We start from the raw sequence: 21,968 nt of genomic DNA on the forward strand, positions 1-21,968 counted from the left end.
ATTCGTCGGTCACCGACGTGGCGTCGAGAGTGACCGACTGAAAGGGAACCATAGGTTAGAAAAAAAAAACCTTTTGTCCATTGTTAAATGCTAGTTTAATGATGAAAAATTGTATACATAAAAATGTATGTAAGCCAAGATTTTTAAAGAGCCAAGAGCTTTAAGAATATTATATATAGGCTAACATTTTGTCACAGCCATCATTTCAGAAGTGACAGAAATGTCAAATACAATATTTTTATGTATGTAGCCTATATATTATCATAATTATATTATTATTATTATTATTTTACAAGTAATTCTCTTCTTTTTTATTACTTTTAATTATCTGTAAGAAATCATTTCTCAAATAAATTTTCTGCACAAAATAAGGTAGAAAATATACTTTACAGTTTTTGTACTGTAATAAATTATATGTCAATTAGCACTTCATCATTCATAAATGTTATTTATTGTGGGGGTTTTTTTTACGTTTCATCAGTTCATTCTGCTTTTATTCAGTTTAGCTGCAGATAAAGCCTGGCACAACTATGAGAGCGAGATCACTTCTCTTTCAGTGTGAAAATGTTTCTCATTTTCACAAAATAAAATGCTATAATTCAAAATAAAATGCTATAATTCGTACATTTAGTAATTTAATGTGTGTATATTTTGGAAGAATTGAATCGCTATAGAAATCGCGATTCATTCGATTCTTAGGGTTTTCTTAGGGTAGACTAGCTAACTTTTCCGCGAATGATTCTGAGAGAAAACGCACCCGTTGTCTGTATGCTAAAGCTACAAATGCTACTTTCATGCATCTGATTATCAGATAAACCTCGTGCTGTTATTTCAAGGTCGTTGTTAATGCTGTGGTTATTTTAACAGTTTCCTTCATACATTCAGCCATTGACAAACTACAGAAAAGTAAAACTACTTCACTTTAGTATTAGGCTACTGGCCACGAGCCCTATCGCACGTCAGCTGCATCTAAGACGAACGGAGCGCGAACGCAATCCTGTGACAATCTCGGGGTAAAAAGTGGAGCGCGTGAAGGACAGATAAGAGGCACGAACACTGTTCAAGGTCTCCATTAATTCGTACATTTAGTCATTTAATGTGTGTATATTTTGAAAGCATTGAATCGCTATAGAAATCGCGATTCATTCGATTCTTAGGGTTTTGAATCGATTACTGTCTGAGATCGGCGATTCACGATTCAAAAATCAGTTTCAAGATCGATGCATATGAATCGTCAGGGTTTGTAATCGATGCATCGAGAAAACGAGTGAGTCGTTACACCCCTAGTCTCTGAGCAACAGGACGTGGTTTTGTTTCTGAATGAATTAACCATTTAAATGGTACGGTTCAGTCGCAATGACTCATTAACAGTGACTTACTGCCTCCTACTGGCGGTTTTAATTTCACATTTAAGGTACCTTTTCATTTTTTCAAATAATTTAAGTTTTCAATTTTTTATGTTTAAAATATAAAAACATAATTTATGCATTTGTGAGCTGCATTGAATGTGTAAATGCATGGTAATTACACTTCTTATGCAGTTTCTGTGTTTCCTCTGTATTGCAAAGATACATTTTGTTGATACTGATTTAATATGCTTGGTAACCATCCAAATGCAAGTATCTGACTCAAAAGATGGTGCACAATTTTAGAAAAAAAGGTAAAAATGCCCGTAAAACTTGTTGGAATCGGTTAATGTCTATTACTGCTGTGAACTGACCACACAGAATATGAAGAATATCCACACAGAATATAAAGAATATCAAAAAAATTCATGAGTCAGCTGTCCATGGCAGTCCTTAAGATATCAACACAATAACATACTCAGTAAAATATTGTCTAATTATCGTTAATCCCAGAATATTATTGAGATCTGTTTTTTTCAACATCGCACACCCCTAATTGTTTAAATTAATATAATAATTAATACTTAAGACTCATCCATTTTCTTAAAAATGGTTGGAAGGCTGAAATGTAAAGTTTATCATTTTATAAAACTTCATTTTTATAAATTAACTCCAACTCTCAAAACTCAGCGCACCAGAGAGGCGAAGGAAGGGCCTAGTTTATCTGATGCTGCTGGATGCCAGGTGCTCTGGGAAAAACAGAGAACTTAACTCTCACGTTAGAGGAGAATTTCGAATTCAGAAAGAGATTAGCGTGCTTTTTGGTAAAGGGGAGCACTGCTAAACTACCACGAGAGCACCCCATGGAGCAAGGAATTCAACCCCTCACTAGGGGAGAGAACTCGGACGCTTAAGGGGAAGCGCCAGGCTCACAATAGCCCTTCATGTTGAGGGGAGCGATGCTTGAAGTGTATTAATAAAAACACACTGGTTGAAAGGAGTCCAAGGAACCAAGGTCTAACCAATTCGAAGAAAGGGAATGAAGCTGAGCACGTAACCCTTACCATACTGGATTTGTGTGCAGAGTCTTGCGTGCACACTTACCACTTATGTGGATTTTAGAAACGCAATGGGCTAGCATGCACACTTACCACTCATGTGGATTTTAGAAAGTGCTCAGAGTGTTCAACCTGCTCACTCGAGGTGACGAACTGCACGGGAGAGGCAAGCTCAAATTTACAAACCTCTGGCGAGGGGGGCATCACCTGAGACAGCATATACAAGAAGAAAACTTCATTTTGTGACAGTGTGCAGTGCATCTGTACTGTAAATTATGCTTTTTACAGTAATTTTACAGTTTAATATGATATTGTCCTACCCATCTCATATGGTATTAATTTTATTTGTGCAGGTCTTATTAATTCAATCATGTGTTTCAAAGTAAAACATACTCCATTTATGTGTGTGCACTGAAAAAAATAACTTGTAGGATTTACTTTAAAAAAATCTTTATAACAATTTGCACTAATTATTTTATGCAAACTTTAAGTATTGAACAAAGTAAAATCTACTTAACTATGTTAGGTAAATTTAGCAAAGGAATTAAGTAAATTTAACATGGCCAGTTTGATGAGTAATATCTACTTAGTTATTTAGTTAAATGTAATACTCTAGTACATTTCCCTCAGAGTTTATAAAATGTACTTTAACAAGGTAACACTCAAAAACAACCATGCTATTAAAGCATGTGGTTCACTTGCAAACATGGGCGGATCTACAGGGGGGCACTCTAGAGCCTTGCCCCCCCAGCTGCCCCCCTAACTTTAATGATCCAAAAACTGTACTTACAAAAACAACCCACCACTATGTCCAATACATTTGCCAAAAGTGAACAATTTAATTTTTTATTTTAAATGTATCATTCGCCCTTCAAATACTTAGTTACGTCCCTGATTCAAACGTGCAGAGCGGCGTTCGCTCAGTCTGGCTCATACACACAGCGAGTCTACTTCGGCGCGGTGGCCCTGCAACCAGAGACTGAGCTGCCCCGGACAGATCCTCTGAAGGTGAAGTGAGTTTCCCCAGGTGTAGTTTAAACACACGTTTAACTTAGTTACATTTGTAATGAATGTATTGTATGCTAAAGACGATTCAGCATCAGCAAAAACAGCGAGTCTATTACGTTAGGCAAAATCAGCGGTCAAATCGCTTCCTTGTGATTTGTAAGAGCACTCTTCTCTTTGATTAGCCTGATTTTGATTTTAGTAAAGACAAGAACAGCTTAATAAAAAATCTAAAATATTGAGGGGCAGCGCTAGGGCTGGGCTAATGGGGCTTAAGCCCCGAAAGTTTTTGTTAAATTGTCTTTCTCACAGAGCAAAACAATTCATCAGAAAAACAAATGTGAATAAGATTACAGCGGCCGCGATTAACTAATCATGAACAGTGCATATTACATTTTTATTTATATTTTTCCCTTTGCATTAAAGGTACTTTTGACGTGCTTTTGCAACGTTGAGCATTGTAGCCAATCACAGACATGTCTGTTGATCACATCGGCCAATCAGAGGCGTTTAAATGAGTCGCTGTGCTGAAGATGTGTTTTGCGCGAGCTCACCGAGTTCACGTTCGCAAACCTGTCATTATTATTGGCAATAAACTTAAGATGCAGATAAGAGATTCACTTGATATTATTATTGATGCTGCTCTGATGCACTACATTACGCAACGCTCTGTTTGTTGTTAGGAAGACTAAAAGTTCAGCGGTCTAGCTCATCAATGTCAAAATTATTAAACAAGTTAACAAATGCCTGGTAAAATGTAGGTAGATAATTTAATATTTGACTGTTTTACAATAGAAAAGTTCAACTTTTTTATTTATTTATTAAATTTTGCCTTTTTGAATTGAAAATATGCTATAATTTCCTTGATTCATTTATGTAAATTAAAAATAAAATATTAGTTGCAAATAGTTACAATTATTTCACTTATACAACAAGCCTTTCTTTTTCTTTATTCCCTTAAATCGCTTTAATAATTAATTAATTAATTACTTTAAATAAAAATACCCAATTTTAGTTTGGGCTGTTACGTTACAACACACAATACAGTGCCAGTTAGGAGATCGATCATTTGATTAGCTAAGCAGTCCTATTAAATCCAATTCCTCTCAGATATCACAGCAATGAAACCAGGACATGTACCCCTGCCACCCTGCCAAGACCTCTTGCCACCCCTTTGCCCCCCCCCCATGCAAAATTTTCTAGATCCGCCACTGCTTGCAAACATGCAAGTAAACAATTAGACAGCTTGTATTTCCTTCAAAGATAATATGTCCACTCAATATAATTATTTTCCAAATGAACACAGAGACGTCAATACTTGGTAAACCATACACAATGATGTTAACAATCAGTGGCTAGTGGCTAGAGTATAAATGGATCATTTTGAGTAGAAAATGAACTCCACATGTCACAAAACAGTAAGTTACTAAACCTAACAACAAAAGCAACCATAAAACAGTGTAAATACAACTCGAAAACAGTGAAAAATTTAACTTTAATTATTCATGTCCCCATGCATGATGGGAAATATGGGATCATATCTTTGATATTTACTTAAAGAATCCTTGTAAACATAAGCAATTCCTAGTAAAATATACTTATAAGTTCAAACTTTAATTTCTACAAGCTTAAATTGAGTATTAATATAGAATGTACTTTTTTTTTATTCTTGCCTTAACTAAATTATTAACTTAAAATAATTATGTAGAAATTACATTTGTTTTTATTTAGTATTTACTTCACCACAAAATAATTTTCATCAGTGTGTGTGTGTGTGTGTATGTGTACTTTATGGGAGTATACTACAATTGAGATGAATGCTAATGGATAGCTTTCTGAAGTACTGTAAATTAAATTCCATGTAAATGAAGGAAATCTTGTATTAGGAATAGGACTAGATTCTTCTAAATTACTATTTATTTCTTTAGGGGGTAAAGCTTTTTTAGTGGTCCATTCCTGAAGGTCATACAAGTTGAACTGTGAGAAGCAAAGCCACACAATATGTGCAAAGGAGCGATGTAAAGAAAATGCATTTTACATCAACCTGTCTCAAAGAATTTGTCATTTTTTCTGACCCTGCATGGAAGATAACAGCTTACTTGCAAAAGCATAAAAATTCAATCATCTGTGTTGGTTTTAGGGATGCTTGGGTCTAGGAGGGACACAGAATCACACAGACCTCTTTTTTCTGGCCAAGCACAGCAGTCGACAGTGATGGCTGGGGGACTTAAGAACGCTCACTGTTTCCAAATCCCTTAAATATTTCACTCCTCTGACAGTGCTGAACACTGACTCCTCTGTTTGCCGCCTTTGTGCTGTGCATTTGCACCTGTTCCAGCTCTAAGTCCTGATCTGTTCCCCTGTTCCTTCTCACTGCTGCACCTTCCCCCCCCTTTTTTAGAAAAATCCTTGCCAGCATTATGCTAATTTCCCCCACAGTAGTTTAGGTGAAGAAAACATATTGCATGATATCCTAACAATGACTTCTCCCTCTCTGTCTCACTTCCATGCTAATGTACCCCAAGGCTAACGACAACTTCTCCCCATTCTGCGTTGTTCCTTGCAGGGACATTTGTTCCTAATCAGGGGAAGGTATCATCAGCATTGTGCACCATCAAGAACTGAACTGAGAATGGCTTTCAGTTCCTGAATTTGAACTGAAGTAGCAGACAGAGTGCATTATAATTCACATTTACTCATTAAAAAAGAACAACTAGTGTGGGATGAAATTCAAAGAAATTGCTGTAACTGCTATAAAAGTGTTTTCATACAGATTTAAAGCTTTATCAAATTAATAATCAAGTGGGATACTATTGAACAAAGACAGATGTTGCATTCATAACACCTAAGCTGTATAATTGAAACTTATGATGTGAATTTATAATATTTCTGTGTACACATATACTGTATAATATACCCTGTGGAAATTCTAATTTTAATAGTAAAACATTGAGATGGCATGGATTTGAATTTAAATTATTTTATATTTTACCTGTGTATTAACTAAATCCCTCTGGTAAAAGAATAAAAATAAAATTATGTTACAATAAATAAAAACAATCAATATATGATGATTTCACAATACATGTAGTTTTTTTTTTTAAAGCAGCCTTACAGGAAATGTTTATCTCAGTGTATTCCAGACCTATACAATAAATAATACATACTCAAGAGATGCAAATGTATGCCAGTATTTGTATATGTTTTAAAAGTTATACGAAACCTGTGGTGGACAATTTGGTGCTGGATTGCAAACTGAAAACTAAAAAAAAAAGGAGAGTACTTTTATTTCTCATTTAGAGAAATATGCCTAATTAGTTGAGACATATTCTGCTTATTACAGAATAAACAGACATAATTAATCATAATTAATTGAATCAAATCATACTAACTAATGAAATGGAAATTAAATGAATCTTTTGTGTGACTATGTTAATTTGCAATTCACTAATTTTCTCTTCCTCTCATTCTAATTCAAATTCCAATTCAACTTCCAGTGGGGTTTGACCAATTCAACTGAATTTCTATCCCAGGAAAAGGAAGCCAATTCCCAATAAACTGAATTTTGCCCAACCCTGGTGACCACATATGTTTGCAGACACATATGTATACCAGAATACAAAGTGCACATGGAAGAAAGATTCCTTTTCTTTCTAGTGTCAACGTGACAGATGTTTTAAAAAATTTTAGCAATAAAGCTATTGTTGCATGGCAGCAAAAGGCTGGCAAGAGGTCATGAACCATTAAAGAAATAAAAAGAGTTATAACAGTCACAAGTAATGCATGAAAGGAGTCTAGTATCTCTCCAGAGAAAGAATGGTGTGTGTGTGTGTGTGTGTGTGTGTGTGTGTGTGTGTGTGTGTGTGTGTGTGTGTGTGTGTGTGTGTGTGTGTGTGTGTGTGTGTGTGTGCGTGTGTGTGTGTGTGTGTGTGTGTGTGTGTGCGTGTGTGTGTGTGTGTGTGTGTGTGTGTGTGTGTGTGTGTGAGAGAGAGAGAGAGAGAGGAAGACAGAGAGGGGGAAACGAGATGCAAAAGCTACTGAAGGGTGTCAATATATTCTGAAATTGAATTAAAGAGTAATTAGGGAAATCATTACCTGACACTTCAGCAGTGGGATTTGGTTAATTTACTGCACCATCGTTCAGTGAATGAAGTATGTCCTATAAGACTTCTCCTTTTGCCAAAGGTGATGGGCACATTAGATAAAAGCTTAATTTAAATCAGCAGCCTTGACTTCTGTCCTTGATGTTGCCACAGACACTATTCCAAGTTAAATTACTGTGATTGAACTGATGATGTTTACCAAGCCAATAGTTTAATTCAGGAATACCTGTTATAGAAAATACCAAATATCTCAAACAACTTTGAAAGATACTGAAGCAAGTGTTGCATAAATAAACAGTTTCATAGGAAGAAGCAAGACCTTGGCCCTGTTTCAGTAAGTCATTTGAACACTTCCTTGTTGACTCTGCCTTGGCTATTCCCCTTGAGTGAAGCGAATCCCCACTGCTATCCTAACTGCCATTCAATTACTCCTATCTCAGAAAGTGAGTGAGATCAACTATTCGATTAAGGGTGAGTTAACAGACCTTCAAGAGTACATACTGCCCTGAGACTGTTGTAAACATTTGGAATTACTTCTTCAAAAACAAAACTGACATAGTGGATGGATAAATGACAGATAATTTGTTTCTCCTTATAGATTAATTAGTAGTTCTTTCCTCTGTTAATAAATCCAAATCTTGATGACAGCAAATTGTTACAGGCTAATTTTGGATAGCTGTAATCTACATACAAGATGAGCACTTGGTATAAATGTAACTGTAAACCACTACAGTTTATTCAATCTCCGCGTTCATTACAAGTAAAGCTCAGTCGACAGCATTTGTGGTATTATGCTGATTACCACAAGATAAAATCTGTAAATCTGAAAGGTAATTTAAATATTTATTGTTTTGCATTGTCAAGTTGTAAAAATTGGATATTTTAGCTGGATTAAAGTTAAAACACCTCAATGAATTTATTTCTTGCATACAAGTAGATTTTTACTTCACAAGATGTTAACTGCTATAGTCATGATGATTACTTGTGGATTATTGTGATGTTTTTATCAGCTGTTTGGACTCTCATTCTGACGCCACCCATTCACTGCAGAAGATCCATTGGTGAGCAAATGATGTAATGCTACTCCAAGTCTTTTCGGATAAAGAGGGTGAGAACATTTTCGACAAAAAAAATTCATTTTGGGGGTGAACTATTCCATTAAGATTGTACTAAACCCAGAATATTCCCATTCGACATCATCCCAATGCTATTGGTGTGACTGTTGAAGCATTTTGTGATAGAGAATTGTATTCTAATAAGGCTCAGTGCTAGAGAACCATCGGATCACTCATGCAATATAGTGTGTTTTCTAGTCACAATATGCATGATGCTAGTCTGTTAAGGACTTGATTGTTTTTCTATTTTTTTATTTGTATTTTTTTGGCTGCATGGCCAAACCATGAATGCTGCCAGCCTTTTCATTGACAGCAATTATTTAAAGACAGATGGCAAAAAAGACGATGTTCAAACTGAGATCTTTATTAAGCCGTCCTTTAATAACTAAGCCTCTCTTTTGGCAAGATTTAATGACTATTTGAGAAGATTATAGTGTTATTATTTTGATCTTTTTTCCAGGAGAAACATTAAGTCAGCTATTTAAGCAGGAAAAGCAATGATTATGTTACATCTATCATTTTATTATCTTTTTAAAATATCTATTTGCATGTTAGCACTCGAAATCAACAAATAAGCAAATAAATAAAATAAAATAAAATAAAGGTTTTTACTTCAGTGTGCATATTGCTCATGAAAATGCCACACACTTGATATAGTAGAGTGGTTCTCAAATGGTTTTGCTACAAGACTCAACGAAGTAGGGACCCAACACAGTACCAAACTTATTTATAAAAATAAAAGAAAATGTAAAAGAAAATAGAATAAAAGTATAATGATTAACTAGTACTACACTAAGCCAATTTTTATCCTCATAGCAAGGGAAATCATATTAATTGTAGCCTGTTTTTAATTTTGTATTATTATTAATTATTATTATTTTTATATTTATTTGTTATTTTTCCCCCGTTACACGACACTCTGAGCCACCAGTTGAGTTCTAGTGTGCTATATGCTTAGCCATACATCTCAATTTCTTTCTAATGTCATGCTAGTAATGGAGCTATTATATAAACATACATTATGGATAAAATAAAAAGGAAACTATTTGGATTTCCAGGCTGATGTCCATCAGGCTCGCCCTATGGACTGTGCCATTCATCAAGCAACTACTACAGTTCTTTGTGTTGCGAAATTCCATTTTCTATGAATGACCTGTACAAACTGTTCATTCCCCATATAAATGCCACCAAGTCCTTTTTAGTCCACCTTATTCAAGCAAAAAGTCATGCCACAAGTAAGAAGGGAAAATCGTGTTGCCTCTCAACCATGACAAAATCCAATATCAAGATGGATCTATTTGGAGGGCAGAACATCACACAAATAATGTATCTCTACAGTGGTTTAAAAAAAAAGAAAGAAAGAAAGAAAGATGCCATTAGCAAATGACCTGAGGTCTGGAATGAGAGTACTCTGCTTCTTTTATTTTATATATTTATTTATTTGTTCAACAGTAGGTTTACTTGTTATGTATGAATGCTTCAGATTTTTTTTTCTATAATAATATTCCTTTCTATTTAGCTACTTTTTTTTTCAACATACAGTATTTCAGATACTGTATCATCAGACACAAAGAAGGCAGATGGGTACAAACGTGAATGGGTGCCATCAGAATGAGCTTTCAAACAGCCGGAAAAAAAGAAAAAAAAAACCTCCCCAGGTATTCTCCACAACTCCATTTGATCAAATAATAAAGATTTATAAGAGTCCTCTACTGTATATCCATAATATTGCTGTCTACAGTAAAGATGTCATATTTTCTGAATTATGAGATAAATATGCACAGATCAAACACCCTTTACGAGCTACAGTACTTGAAAATTGTGGACTATTGTGATGATTTTTTCAGCTGTTCTGGCTCTTATTCTGATGGCACCCATTCACTGCAGAGGATCCATTGGTGAGCAAGTAATGTACTGCTAAATTTCTCCAAATCGTCTACATCTTTAATGACCTGAGGGTGAGTATACATGTTCAGCAAATCATTTGTGGGTGAACTATTTTATATTTTTAACCCAAAGAACAGAACGAAGTAGAAGATATTAGAATAATAACTCATATGTTCAGCTTTTATTGTGTGTAAAAACCCTTATTTGTAGTGTATTTTTACACTGAGCTAGAAAAATGAAGTTATGCCCCCCCCCCCCTTTTTTTTAAGCATAGTGGCATTTATGTACTCCTTGTATTCATATGATTCTGATGTTGCATGCGAGCTGTTAAACAAAGCCACTTACAAACCCGCGACATTGCAGATTGATTTATGGGCCTGCACATTGATCATGTGGCATTGTGAAGAGAGGGTTAATGTTTTTTTAGACATCATCATTAGACATTTCTAGCTGTAGCAATGGTGCTTGTTACTGTGGAACAAACTCATATGTCAGAGTCATTAGGAAGGAGAACATGACACTGGCTTGGCCTCATCACTATTCGGGTGATTCATACAGCCAGAAGAGAGTCTGACACTTCATCTACACATGCAGTGGCTGAGACTAAAACTTCACACACTGCTTATGACAATTAATAGTCTGTGAAACCTCTGGTGCTAACATGCTACATTGATAAACATCAATTTTACCTACACATAGTTAGTTATTATGTAATGGGCATCTTCAAGCTAATTATGCAAGCACGTGCAGAGCTGGAGTGAATTTTTCCTGCCTGCAATTATATTTTCCAAAGACTTCTTATGTTTTCACAGTCTAACCTATTTACATGAGCCATTGTGGGGGAGAGTGAGGGAGAGAGAGAGAGAGAATGAGATGAGGGAAAAAAAGCAAATAGGCATAATGCATCCAAGGAGATATGCAAAAATACCTTGCCTCAGCTGTCAATATGGTAGCTAATTAAAATATTATCTTTGCTTTCTTGATTACAATTCACCAACACATCACATCACTGACTCCAAGGAATATTTACCTGTTGTAATGACTTCCTGTCCATGCATTGATAAATGTCCTCGCTTTGTGATCTCGCACACAATACCACAAATGTAGATCTCAACGCCACCTACAACAGTCGAATGGCTTTAAAGAGTGCTGTGTCAGCTTCGTCAAACAGCTGTTTTCTGCACTATCCACTGATCTGTCATTGGTCCTGTTTTTTTTTTTTTTTTGTGAGGACTTGATTTAATTTTGTCTTTGATTTCTTTCCCTTCCTGTCCTCCCAAGATTGCTAATTTCTTCTCACAGTCGATCACTGCGAATCAACTGAAAGTCAATGTTTGACTTATTCTGCTAATTCATCTGTTTAAAACAGCTGTTAGCGTGGTCAGCCACTCCTTTAATAACTTTTAAAATGGTAAATGTCTTATTAAGAACATGATCATAGACACCTTTTGAGGGGTTTGTGATGGGGGTGGTGGTCATAAAGTGCAAAAGTCATAAAGTGTAATTGTATGTGTTAGAAATGTTGATTTGTGCATAATAATACAAAGGATTCAGTACTTTCCCCTTGATATATGTGTTAATATGTTCATATAAAATATGAAACCCACACATCTTATGGAAATCATGCATTGTTTATGAGTTTTCATGTAATAAAAGTTTCATTTACAGTTTTTTTCGATTGCTAAAAGGAGTCACATGTGCAAAACTCTAACTACAGTCTGCTCTAGTTCTAGTTCTCTAACTCTAGTTCGTTTTTCATTCCTTGAACACAGTTTTCAAAACTCTACACACTTATCCCATGACTTTAACCACAACCTGCACAACACTGTGGATTTACAGCACTTTGTTCAAATGCTAACACACTGCTGTCAAAACGGTGAAGCACACATTCAAAACAGAATAGATTTCAGCCTTGTGCCTTTCAAACACTGCTGAATGCAATTTCAGGATTAGCCCCTCAATTATTTGTTCGAATTACAGTATGTACTTTTAGTTTCTACCTTTTTTCCTCATTACTGTAATTCTGTAAATTACTAAAGACTATTGAAGCAAACTCCTAATTTTCATTTACCTTAAAGAATTGTTATGTTCTAAAAATGTAAATAAATCATGTGAAAGAATGTCCCTCTTTACTTTGAAGAAAATATGACTTTGTATGAAGTCACTGAAATAGTTCAAACTGTAAAGATGAAAAGTGAGTATTTTCTGTATTGGTGTTTGATGCTAGTGTTTTTCCTCTCAGTGGGTTCTGAGTGACGGTGTGTGTTATCTCAGTGAGGGTTGTGTGTAGTGTTTGGCTGCTCTGAGCCTGTTTTGAGCCATGTGTTAAGAGTTGTGTTGCTTGGAATGAGTTTTGCAGGTGATGTGAACTGTTTAGCTCAGTTGACTGTTGGTAGTGCAGACTGTTAGAGTTTTGCACATGTAGCTCCAGTTGTGCTCACTGTCATTTAGCAATCGAAAAAAACTGTAATAATAAAAGTTTTTATACATTGGTCGAAGCAGGTTTTTTTTTTTCATGGTCCTATAACAACTCATAAGCAATGCTGTTTTCCATCATGCCTATTTCTTCTTGACAACACATTCAATTGATAAAAAAAAAAAAAAAAATATATATATATATATATATATATATATTAAATATGTATGTATTTATGAGTTCAGAAGGTATTGAATAACCCTAATATAACAGTAAACCCAATACATCTCAATTCAAACCTATTAAGCCATATTTCAATACAGTTTGCCTCCGTCAGTGTTGTGAGCCTGATAACGACTTGACAATGTAATTTTAGTCAAGTCGAGCAGGGTATTATTTTGTATCATAAATATCCCATTCATAAATAAGTATAGTATTATTTTCATAACAAGCATATCATTTTCAAACTCACTGTTACCCTGACAAAGTACATTCTCTCAAGACCGAAACCCCGCCCCTCTATCCCACTCGCAGCCAATGAGGAGTGGAGGAGGCTTGTCTCTGAAATAAATTGGGTATTTTCATGGTGTGTAAAGGGATGCGTCGGGTTTGAGCATCCGACGTGCGCGCAGTTGCACAGAGTGGACCTCTGGAGTCTACATTTATAATGCTTTGTGCTTTTTGGACAGCTGGTTAAGTAAATATGTCGACCAAGGGGAAACAGTAGACTTTAATCGCGTCATTCGCTAATGGTTATGGGATTTCTTCACCGTAACTTACAATTCATAAGAGAGCTGTCTCTACCTGGAGAGAGAAGAGTGAAGACAGAGCGACCGCTTCTCCTCTCGATAGTTTTTCTTCTTCTTCTTTTCACCCGGATTATATGGCACTAGACGTTGGAAATATACTCGATAGCGGAAGCAGGGAGTTGGATGCTGGGATTCCAGGGCTCTTCTCGCTTTGCGATGATGTTTAAAACAAGTTGAACTGAGCCAAATTTGCAAAGGTCACCCTCAACAATCTGCCAATGCTTTGCTTTCACTATCCTTTGCTTTTAACTGTAAAACTGTAGAGGCTGTTGACTTCAGTGGTTGAGACATCGGACACCTGGAGAAGGTAAACTTATTAATACATAGACCAATATAAACTGCAAGTATTAATATAATACAATAATTAAAATAATAATTGTCTTAAAATTAATAATAAACACAAGCATATTCATTTTATTTGAATGAGAGAAATGACAACTGTATAGATGAGAAGAATGTTTCTGAAACACAGTATGGATAGAAAATGACAAAAAAAAATGACAATGCAATATATATATATTATGCCTATGGAAATCTATTTCAATAGCTTAAGTCGATTTTTATACATCTCAATTTTTAAAGACTCTGGGACCCCCAGCGAAACAAAGCCAGGGACATTCGTCTAAAATATTTTTTTTTTCTCCTGGTAACATGTTATGATAACTTTCATTAGGAGCAATAATTATATTACTACATTATATCATGTTTAACAATAGTTAAAAGACAAGTTAAAAATTACTTTATATAAAGAAATGTCATACGAATTCAATCTTTGTCTTATATATTGTCTTCTCAGACCTCCTAATCTTTAGGAACCCCAGATTGAAAACCCTGGACTTCACAGCTGTGTTAAAAAAAATAATAATAAATAAAAAAAGGAAATTGGTGTTGTACACAGTTATTCTGTACACACTTGAATTCACTGTATTGTCTTTGTTGTTTCAGAAGGCGAGGAAAGTTTGGAGAGAATGTCGAGTCGCAGGGTGAAGCATGAGCTGCCAGTGTACTGATTTAAGACTGGCGTATCTGATGAGTCTATGGGTGTGTGTTGTACTAAGCCTTCACTGCTGGGTTTCAGCCCCTGTGGCAGCCTCCCATGATGCCGCTGGTCCATTTGGGTGGCTCCTTTCAGATAAAGGGCCTTTTCATCACTCACAGGAATTTGCAGAATTTGTGGAGCGTTATCAACAGGGCTTCACAACCAAATATAAGATTTACAGGTAAGTTGGATTATTACCTCTGTTATTTGTTGCCAGTTGCGTGTAAAATGTGTTGGAATTTTTCGTGATATGCAGAATTAGATGGTGCTTTTCATTTATTTGTGCACATATTGCCATATAACAATATTAACAAGAAACTAATGGAAGCTGGATCATTTTGTTTATTGGTGTGTGATTAGAATAGAATAGAAAATAAACTTCAATATGCAAATTGCCACATGACTGCACTGAAAATTGTGGGGTATATATATATATATATATATATATATATATATATATATATATATATATATATATATATATATATCAGAGAGAGAGAAAGTATAATATTTATATTATTTATATTGTGTAATAAATATACATGCATAATACTGTACTTGTATACACACACACACACACAGATACAATATATATAGTATACAGATGTACCGATGATATGAACCATCTTGACGGTAGTAATTAGGTAGTAATTAAAATATTCAAATATGCTAGAATGTTACTGATGAATGTTGAACACATTTTTAATATGCTATAATGTTACTGATATGCTGGGTGAATATTAAGGAGTTACTTTAAGTGTTTTGGTCCAGAAACTTCTTGACAGCTGTTGAAAGTGTAGTTTGAAAGTTTTAATGTTGGATTATTAGTTGCAACTGATGTGGGGTGAGCTGTTGAGGAAAGTTGTGCTGAGTTAGAGCTGAGGATTAGATGAAGTGATAAACAGCCCATAAGGGGAGGAGAAAAAAATGGGAAAAGAGTTGGCTGAACTGAACCTGACTGACACGCTCATTTGGCTGGGTCGTTGGACCATGCTGCCAGGCACAGATGGAGATGGCAACATTGGGGTTAGTCAGACGTTCTCTCCTCAACATACGTGTGTATCTGTGAATGCTCCACTGGCTTTATTTATTTATTTATTTTTCTTTGGTAGATACAGACTATAGGAGTAAACAAAAGTACAGTTGTGCTTTCTCAATGTCAGATCTCCCCCTGCTGGTGGAAACCAGCAGCTCGCGTGCGCATGAGTGTGTGCATGCGCTGACATGTGCACGTCTAGGTAGTTGATTTTACTTTGCATGCTAGGCAGGGCTTCTATCTCAACATCTCTTGTGCCTGAATGACTTTTAAGTACCTTGCTCTCACACCGGCAGTAAAGAGAGGGACAGGTTTGCATCTACCACAGATCTGAGTTGAGAGAGAATCAATTCTGCTTCCTGGTCTGTCTAAACACTTTTTGACTTGTATGAGGTATTTGAAGACAGTTAATGATGGGTGACATTGCAACGGTTTTATTAGCCTGTATGCGTGTGCATGTGTCAGGCATTCTACCATCTCTTTTTTGGTCTTTTTATGGACTACTTTGAAATGCAATGTTGCATTGGTTTGTACACTGAGAAAAATTTAGCTGTGGAAGCAAGTTTCACTCAGGAATTGCTAGGAAATTTCACAAACAATTACAAAGAAATGGTATCACATCGGATTAAATGTGAAATTTTAAAGTAGAAAGACTTGAAACATACTCTTGTAAAATGTACTCTAGAAATTTGTATGTATAATTAAAAAAAAAAAAAAAAATTTAAACTGCCGCTTTTATATTCAAGAACTCAAACCCGTGTTCATTACACAGTCGCTGTAAAAAAAAAAATCAGCAAAACCTGAGCTGCTGTCTCATCTGCTTGGTTGTAAAATCTGTCTGGATAATGAATTCCCCCCAAAAAATTCTTGCCTCAAAATTGTACATCAGCATCTGCAGTTTGTTTGCATTGGCGAAAACAAACCTAGATTGTTACGAATTTGCCTGTGGTGTGCGGTGACATAGATTGAAGGTAAAATTGTGTCAAATATTATATTCTCATTCTCCCCTTTTACCTTCCACCAAAGGTTGAACAGAGCCCAAGGGTACAGTAAAGAGTCAGTAGTGTCTATCCTTCCTGTCAGATGCATGAAAGGGATCTCATAAAACACCAGACATATGCTGCCTGACAAGTGTATGATGGGAGGGTGCTGCACGGGATGATGGGTGACTGAGGCGGACAAGCCGATGGGAGTGGAAAAGGTTGCCGGAGCAGATACGTGCTCACTCGTTCCTTGCGGTGATGCTAATAGTGAAGCTCCATGAGGACAAGGTGACAGCAATTGTCGGCTTAGCCAGAGCTGTGTGAGCAACAATGAGGATAAGCAGTAATTCCCCCACGCAAACACTGTCTTACTGAAGTTTTCCTGCACTCTGCAATGAGACTTAGTGTATAAAGTCGACAGAGTGTGTGATGTTTTTTTTTTTTTTTTTTTTACATCCAAATTAGACAGGACATGTGTACTTTCCATCCTTACTAGAATTTAGAGTATTATAAATTTAGAGTATTAGGGACATTTAAATACATCATAGTCATACATTTAAAATAAATCAATAGAGATATTTTGCTGCCTTCCCATGTTTAGTTGTGTTTAAAATATTTGCTGTTGTTTTCAGATGCTAAATGGCCACATGATATTTAAATATATTGAATTATGTATATAGAGAAGGGGAGTTGAGCTGCATGGCTTTAAACGTCTGCTTTTATGTGACTGTGTTGATGATGGTGCTACAGTTTTATTACCTTTTTATAAATTAGTAAGTCATAACTTCAGTATACAAGTCTGTATATGAAAAAAATGTAAACAAAATAAGATTTTTTTTTTGATAATTAAGGGACTATGGTAAAACCTATAAACCTAGGGCTAAAATTTTTCAAGATTAATGTAATTAATCTTAAAGTATAACGGTAAAATCCTTAATTAAAAAAACATATACAGTATAACCATACACAGACCTCTGCTTTTCCAGCAAAAGGAAAAACTTTGAGTAAGGACAGTGTTGAATAAATCAAGATTTCCATTTGAGAAAGCATCTGAAAGGGTTTAAGAGGAATAAATATAATTGAATTATTATACATTCTAAAAAAAATAATGTAAAAGTCATAAGTGTTATTAATGCCTGAAGCATTAGAGGTCTATTAGCCTCCGGCCTCTTCAGCATTCAAATCAATTTAGACGGAAAATATTTAGTCTAACGACAATAATGTCTGAAGATTTTCCATAAAAGCCTCAGATCATTGATTGCTCAATTAGTGGCTCTACATTTGTCAGGGTTACTGAGGGAGAGGACCAAGATGCAGAATGAACAAGGGACGTTTATTGACAATTCAGACAAAGCACGATAGGGTGGGGGTGTCTTGAACAGTCCAGACAGTAGGATAGGGCATACAACAATGGAGCAGGCAGATGGGGGGGGGGGGGGGGGGTGACCGCTGAGGGGGGCCCTGGGTGACAACCGAGTGCAGGACTGTAGAGGAGGCTGTGCAAGGGACCCGACCACAGCACCAGGAACCAAGGGCACTTGGCTATGGAGGTGAAGCCACACACGTCAGACCTCCAGGCGGGGAGACCCAGTGGCCAGGGAGAAAGCAGCAGGCAAAACAGGAACAGAACTCACAAAACACTAGACAAGACTTAAGACAACAAGAGAAAAATAATAATAATAATAATAATAATAAACAACAATAACAAAAACAAGGGCAAAAATCTGACAAGAATGCTATGACCTAGAAACAAGATAAACTAGGGAAATCACCAAAGCTAACCAACTAAAGTAAACTAAAAAGGTAAAGAAACAAATACAAGATAAAGTTCTAGAAATAACTGGAAAAACTAACCAAGAAAATAACTCAAAGGGGAAAATAAATACTTTAAACCACAAGTCAAACTCACGAGAAAATAAAAATGAGATCCAAACAAAAAGAAACACTTAAACTAGACTAGAATAAACAATGACAAGATAAACTTAAACTAATAAATACCAGACAAGGAAAAACTCTATAGTATAGATCCGCTAGCAAGCTAAGCAAACACTAACTCACGTAGAAAACGAACCAGCAACCACATGAGGGAAATTAGCACAATAAATAGGAAGGAAAGCACACAAATGCAAAGTGAAAACAATCAATTAATGAGCACCAAACAAGGACTAAACAAGGGGGCGTGGTAATGTGAAACAAGGTGGCAGGACGAAAGGAGCACATGGCCAACATAAACCCGAGACAAAGCCATGTGGTTATACACCGGGAAAACAGAGAAACACTAAACAAAGACAAAATGGACACAGCTGCCAGGGCCGAACCCTGACAGTACCCCTCTCCCAAAGGACGCCTCCTGGCGTCCGAACCAGGCAAACAAGTCCATGGGGGTGCAGATGTCGCAGGACCAAAGCAACCAGGCAGCACATGAGAGGGGGTGGGAGTAAGTCCAGGGGTGTAGCCTGACAGGGTAGAACTGAAGGCAGTAGGCATGGTTTGAGTATGGTTAAAGCCTCGTCGCAGAGAAGACGGGGCCATAGGGATACGGGTGGTGGCATAAGTAGAAGTACTGTCCGGCTTGACAAGTGATGGCTTGAAAGTGGTAGGTGAAGTGGTGAGTTCTGGAGATTTTGAGGTTGGAGTATGGTAAGGTACCCCTTCCTGAAGTTGGACTGGATCAGGAATGAGTGCTGGGACTGGCTCTGAGGGCTCTTGGATTGAATCTGTAGCAGACTTTGACAGACTCTGGAATGAAGCAGACTCGGGAGCTGGAGCCAACAATGGAGCGGGTTCAGGGGCTGCTGAGCTGCCCTCCCGGGCTACTGGAACAGACTCGTGAGTGGATTCTTGACCATCCTCAGGGGCTGCTGAGCTGCCCTCCCGGGCTACTGGAACAGACTCGGGAGTGGATTCTTGACCGCCCTCAGGGGCTGTTGAGCTGCCCTCCAGGACTACTGGAACAGACTCGTGAGTGCATTCTTGACCATCCTCAGGGGCTGCTGAGCTGCCCTCCCGGGCTACTGGAACAGACTCGGGAGTGGAATCTTGAATGCCCTCAGGGGCTGCTGAGCTGCCCTCCGGGGCTACTGGAACAGACTCGGGAGTGGATTCTTGACTGCCCTTAGGGGCTGTGGAATTGCCCACCGGGGTGAGAGTTACATCTTGTCCGCCTTCGGGGGCTGTGGAATTGCCCACCGGGTTGAGGGTTACATCTTGACCACCCTCGAGGGCTGTGGAATTGCCCGCTGGGGCCACCGAGATTGGAGTCCTCTCTGGGCTAGACACAGGGGCTGGAGCCGACACTGGAGTGAGCTCTGGGGCTGGCTGCTCGCCACTGGACTCCAGGGTCATGACTGAAGCAGCTGACCACTTGATATCTTCCAGGGAAACTGCAGGAGGGATCTCCAGACTAAGGTCTCTAGCACTCCTGGCGCGGGCCCTCCTAACCCTTCGCCTCCCGGGCCTGTAAGTGGTCACATCACCTACATCTTGACTTACTTGAACAGACATTGACACAGAATTTTCAGGACTGGACTGGCTTTGAATGAACTAGAACAGGCTTGACTGACACAGGAACAGGGGCTAACAGGGGAACCTCCCTCACAGCTTCCTTGAGCTTGAACGCTTCAGAGCACTTGGTTGACTCAGATGTGACTGTTAGGGATTCAGCCGAGTTTGAGGATGGAACTAGCACAGAGGCCTCCATGGCAGATGCAGCAGCTTTGGCCACCCTCATTCTTCTCGCTCTCCTTTTCTCAGTGGGAGTCAGAAGATGATCAGGGACTTGACTGAATGGATGAGGGAGAGTGGGGTGATCCCTGTAGGTGGACTCACCCAATCCTTGCGGTGGTGCAAATAATTGGAAAAGTTCCAAAAGTCCAAGATCCTCAATTGCTCCATCTCCCACTGAGGCAGTGGATCGTCTAAACAGAGGTTGAAGACATCCTTAAGGGCTGCATCCTGGTACTCAAGGCCCCTGGACATAGTCCAAAAGAATTGGGCAAAGGCCCTCACCTCTTGCCCTTGCTGCCGAAGAGCACCCAGGCCTTGCTGGCGGGCCAGTCTCTCCTGAGCATTTGCAGGGGGTAGGATCTTGAGACTCATTCTGCTGGGTTCTGACTTGGCTGGTTCGTTCTGTCAGGGTTACTGAGGGAGAGGACCCAGATGCAGAATGAACAAAGGACGTTTATTGACAATTTAGACAAAGCACGATAGGGGGGAGTGGCTTGAACAGTCCAGACAGTAGGATAGGGCATACAACAATGGAGCAGGCAGATGGGGGGGGGGGGGGGGACCGCTGAGGGGGGCCCTGGGTGACAACCGAGTGCAGGACTGTAGAGGAGGCTGTGCAAGGGACCAGACCACAGCACCAGGAACCAAGGGCACTTGGCTATGGAGGTGAAGCCACACACGTCAGACCTCCAGGCGGGGAGACCCAGTGGCCAGGGAGAAAGCAGCAGGCAAGACAGGAACAGACAGAACTCACAAAACACTAGACAAGACTTAAGACAACAAGAGAAAAATAATAATAATAATAACAAAAACAAGGGCAAAAATCTGACAAGAATGCTATGACCTAGAAACAAGATAAACTAGGGAAATCACCAAAGCTAACTAACTAAAGTATACTAAAAAGGTAAAGAAACAAATACAAAATAAAGTTCTAGAAATAACTGGAAAAACTAACCAAGAAAATAACTCAAAGGGGAAAATAAACACTTTAAAGAACAAGTCAAACTCATGAGAAAATAAAAATGAGATCCAAACAAAAAGAAACACTTAAACTAGACTAGAATAAACAATGACAAGATAAACTTAAACTAATAAATACCAGACTTTAACAGACAAGGAAAAACTCTATAGTATAGATCAGCTAGCAAGCTAAGCAAACACTAACTCACGTACAAAACGATCCAGCAGCCACATGAGGGAAATGAGCACAATAAATAGGAAGGAAAGCACACAAACACAAGGTGAAAACAATCAATTAATGAGCACCAAACAAGGACTAAACAAGGGGGCGTGGTAATGTGAAACAAGGTGGCAGGACGAAAGGAGCACATGGCCAACATAAACGGAGACAAAGACATGTGGTCATACACAGGGAAAACAGAGAAACACTAAACAAAGACAAAATAGACACAGCTGCCAGGGCAGAACCCTGACAACTTTGTGCT

The 21,968-nt window shown here is 37.8% G+C and overlaps 1 protein-coding gene across 2 annotated transcripts in view; it reads left to right on the top strand.

Annotated features, from left to right (window-relative positions):
* Positions 1-13,538: 13,538 nt before the first annotated feature.
* LOC132151800 (BMP/retinoic acid-inducible neural-specific protein 3-like) overlaps positions 13,539-21,968 on the top strand; it is a 45,248-nt gene continuing 36,818 nt past the window's right edge. The window contains exons 1-2 of one of the 2 annotated variants that reach the window (XM_059560173.1): positions 13,539-14,046; positions 14,685-14,959. In XM_059560173.1, the coding sequence (XP_059416156.1) occupies positions 14,730-14,959 (230 nt within the window). In that variant the 5' untranslated portion in view covers positions 13,539-14,046; positions 14,685-14,729. The remainder of the gene's footprint in view (positions 14,047-14,684; positions 14,960-21,968) is intronic. The other variant, XM_059560174.1, reaches the window with a different exon arrangement.

The sequence above is a fragment of the Carassius carassius genome, chromosome 10 (genome assembly GCF_963082965.1).
Source record: "Carassius carassius chromosome 10, fCarCar2.1, whole genome shotgun sequence".
Classification (NCBI taxonomy): domain Eukaryota; kingdom Metazoa; phylum Chordata; class Actinopteri; order Cypriniformes; family Cyprinidae; genus Carassius; species Carassius carassius.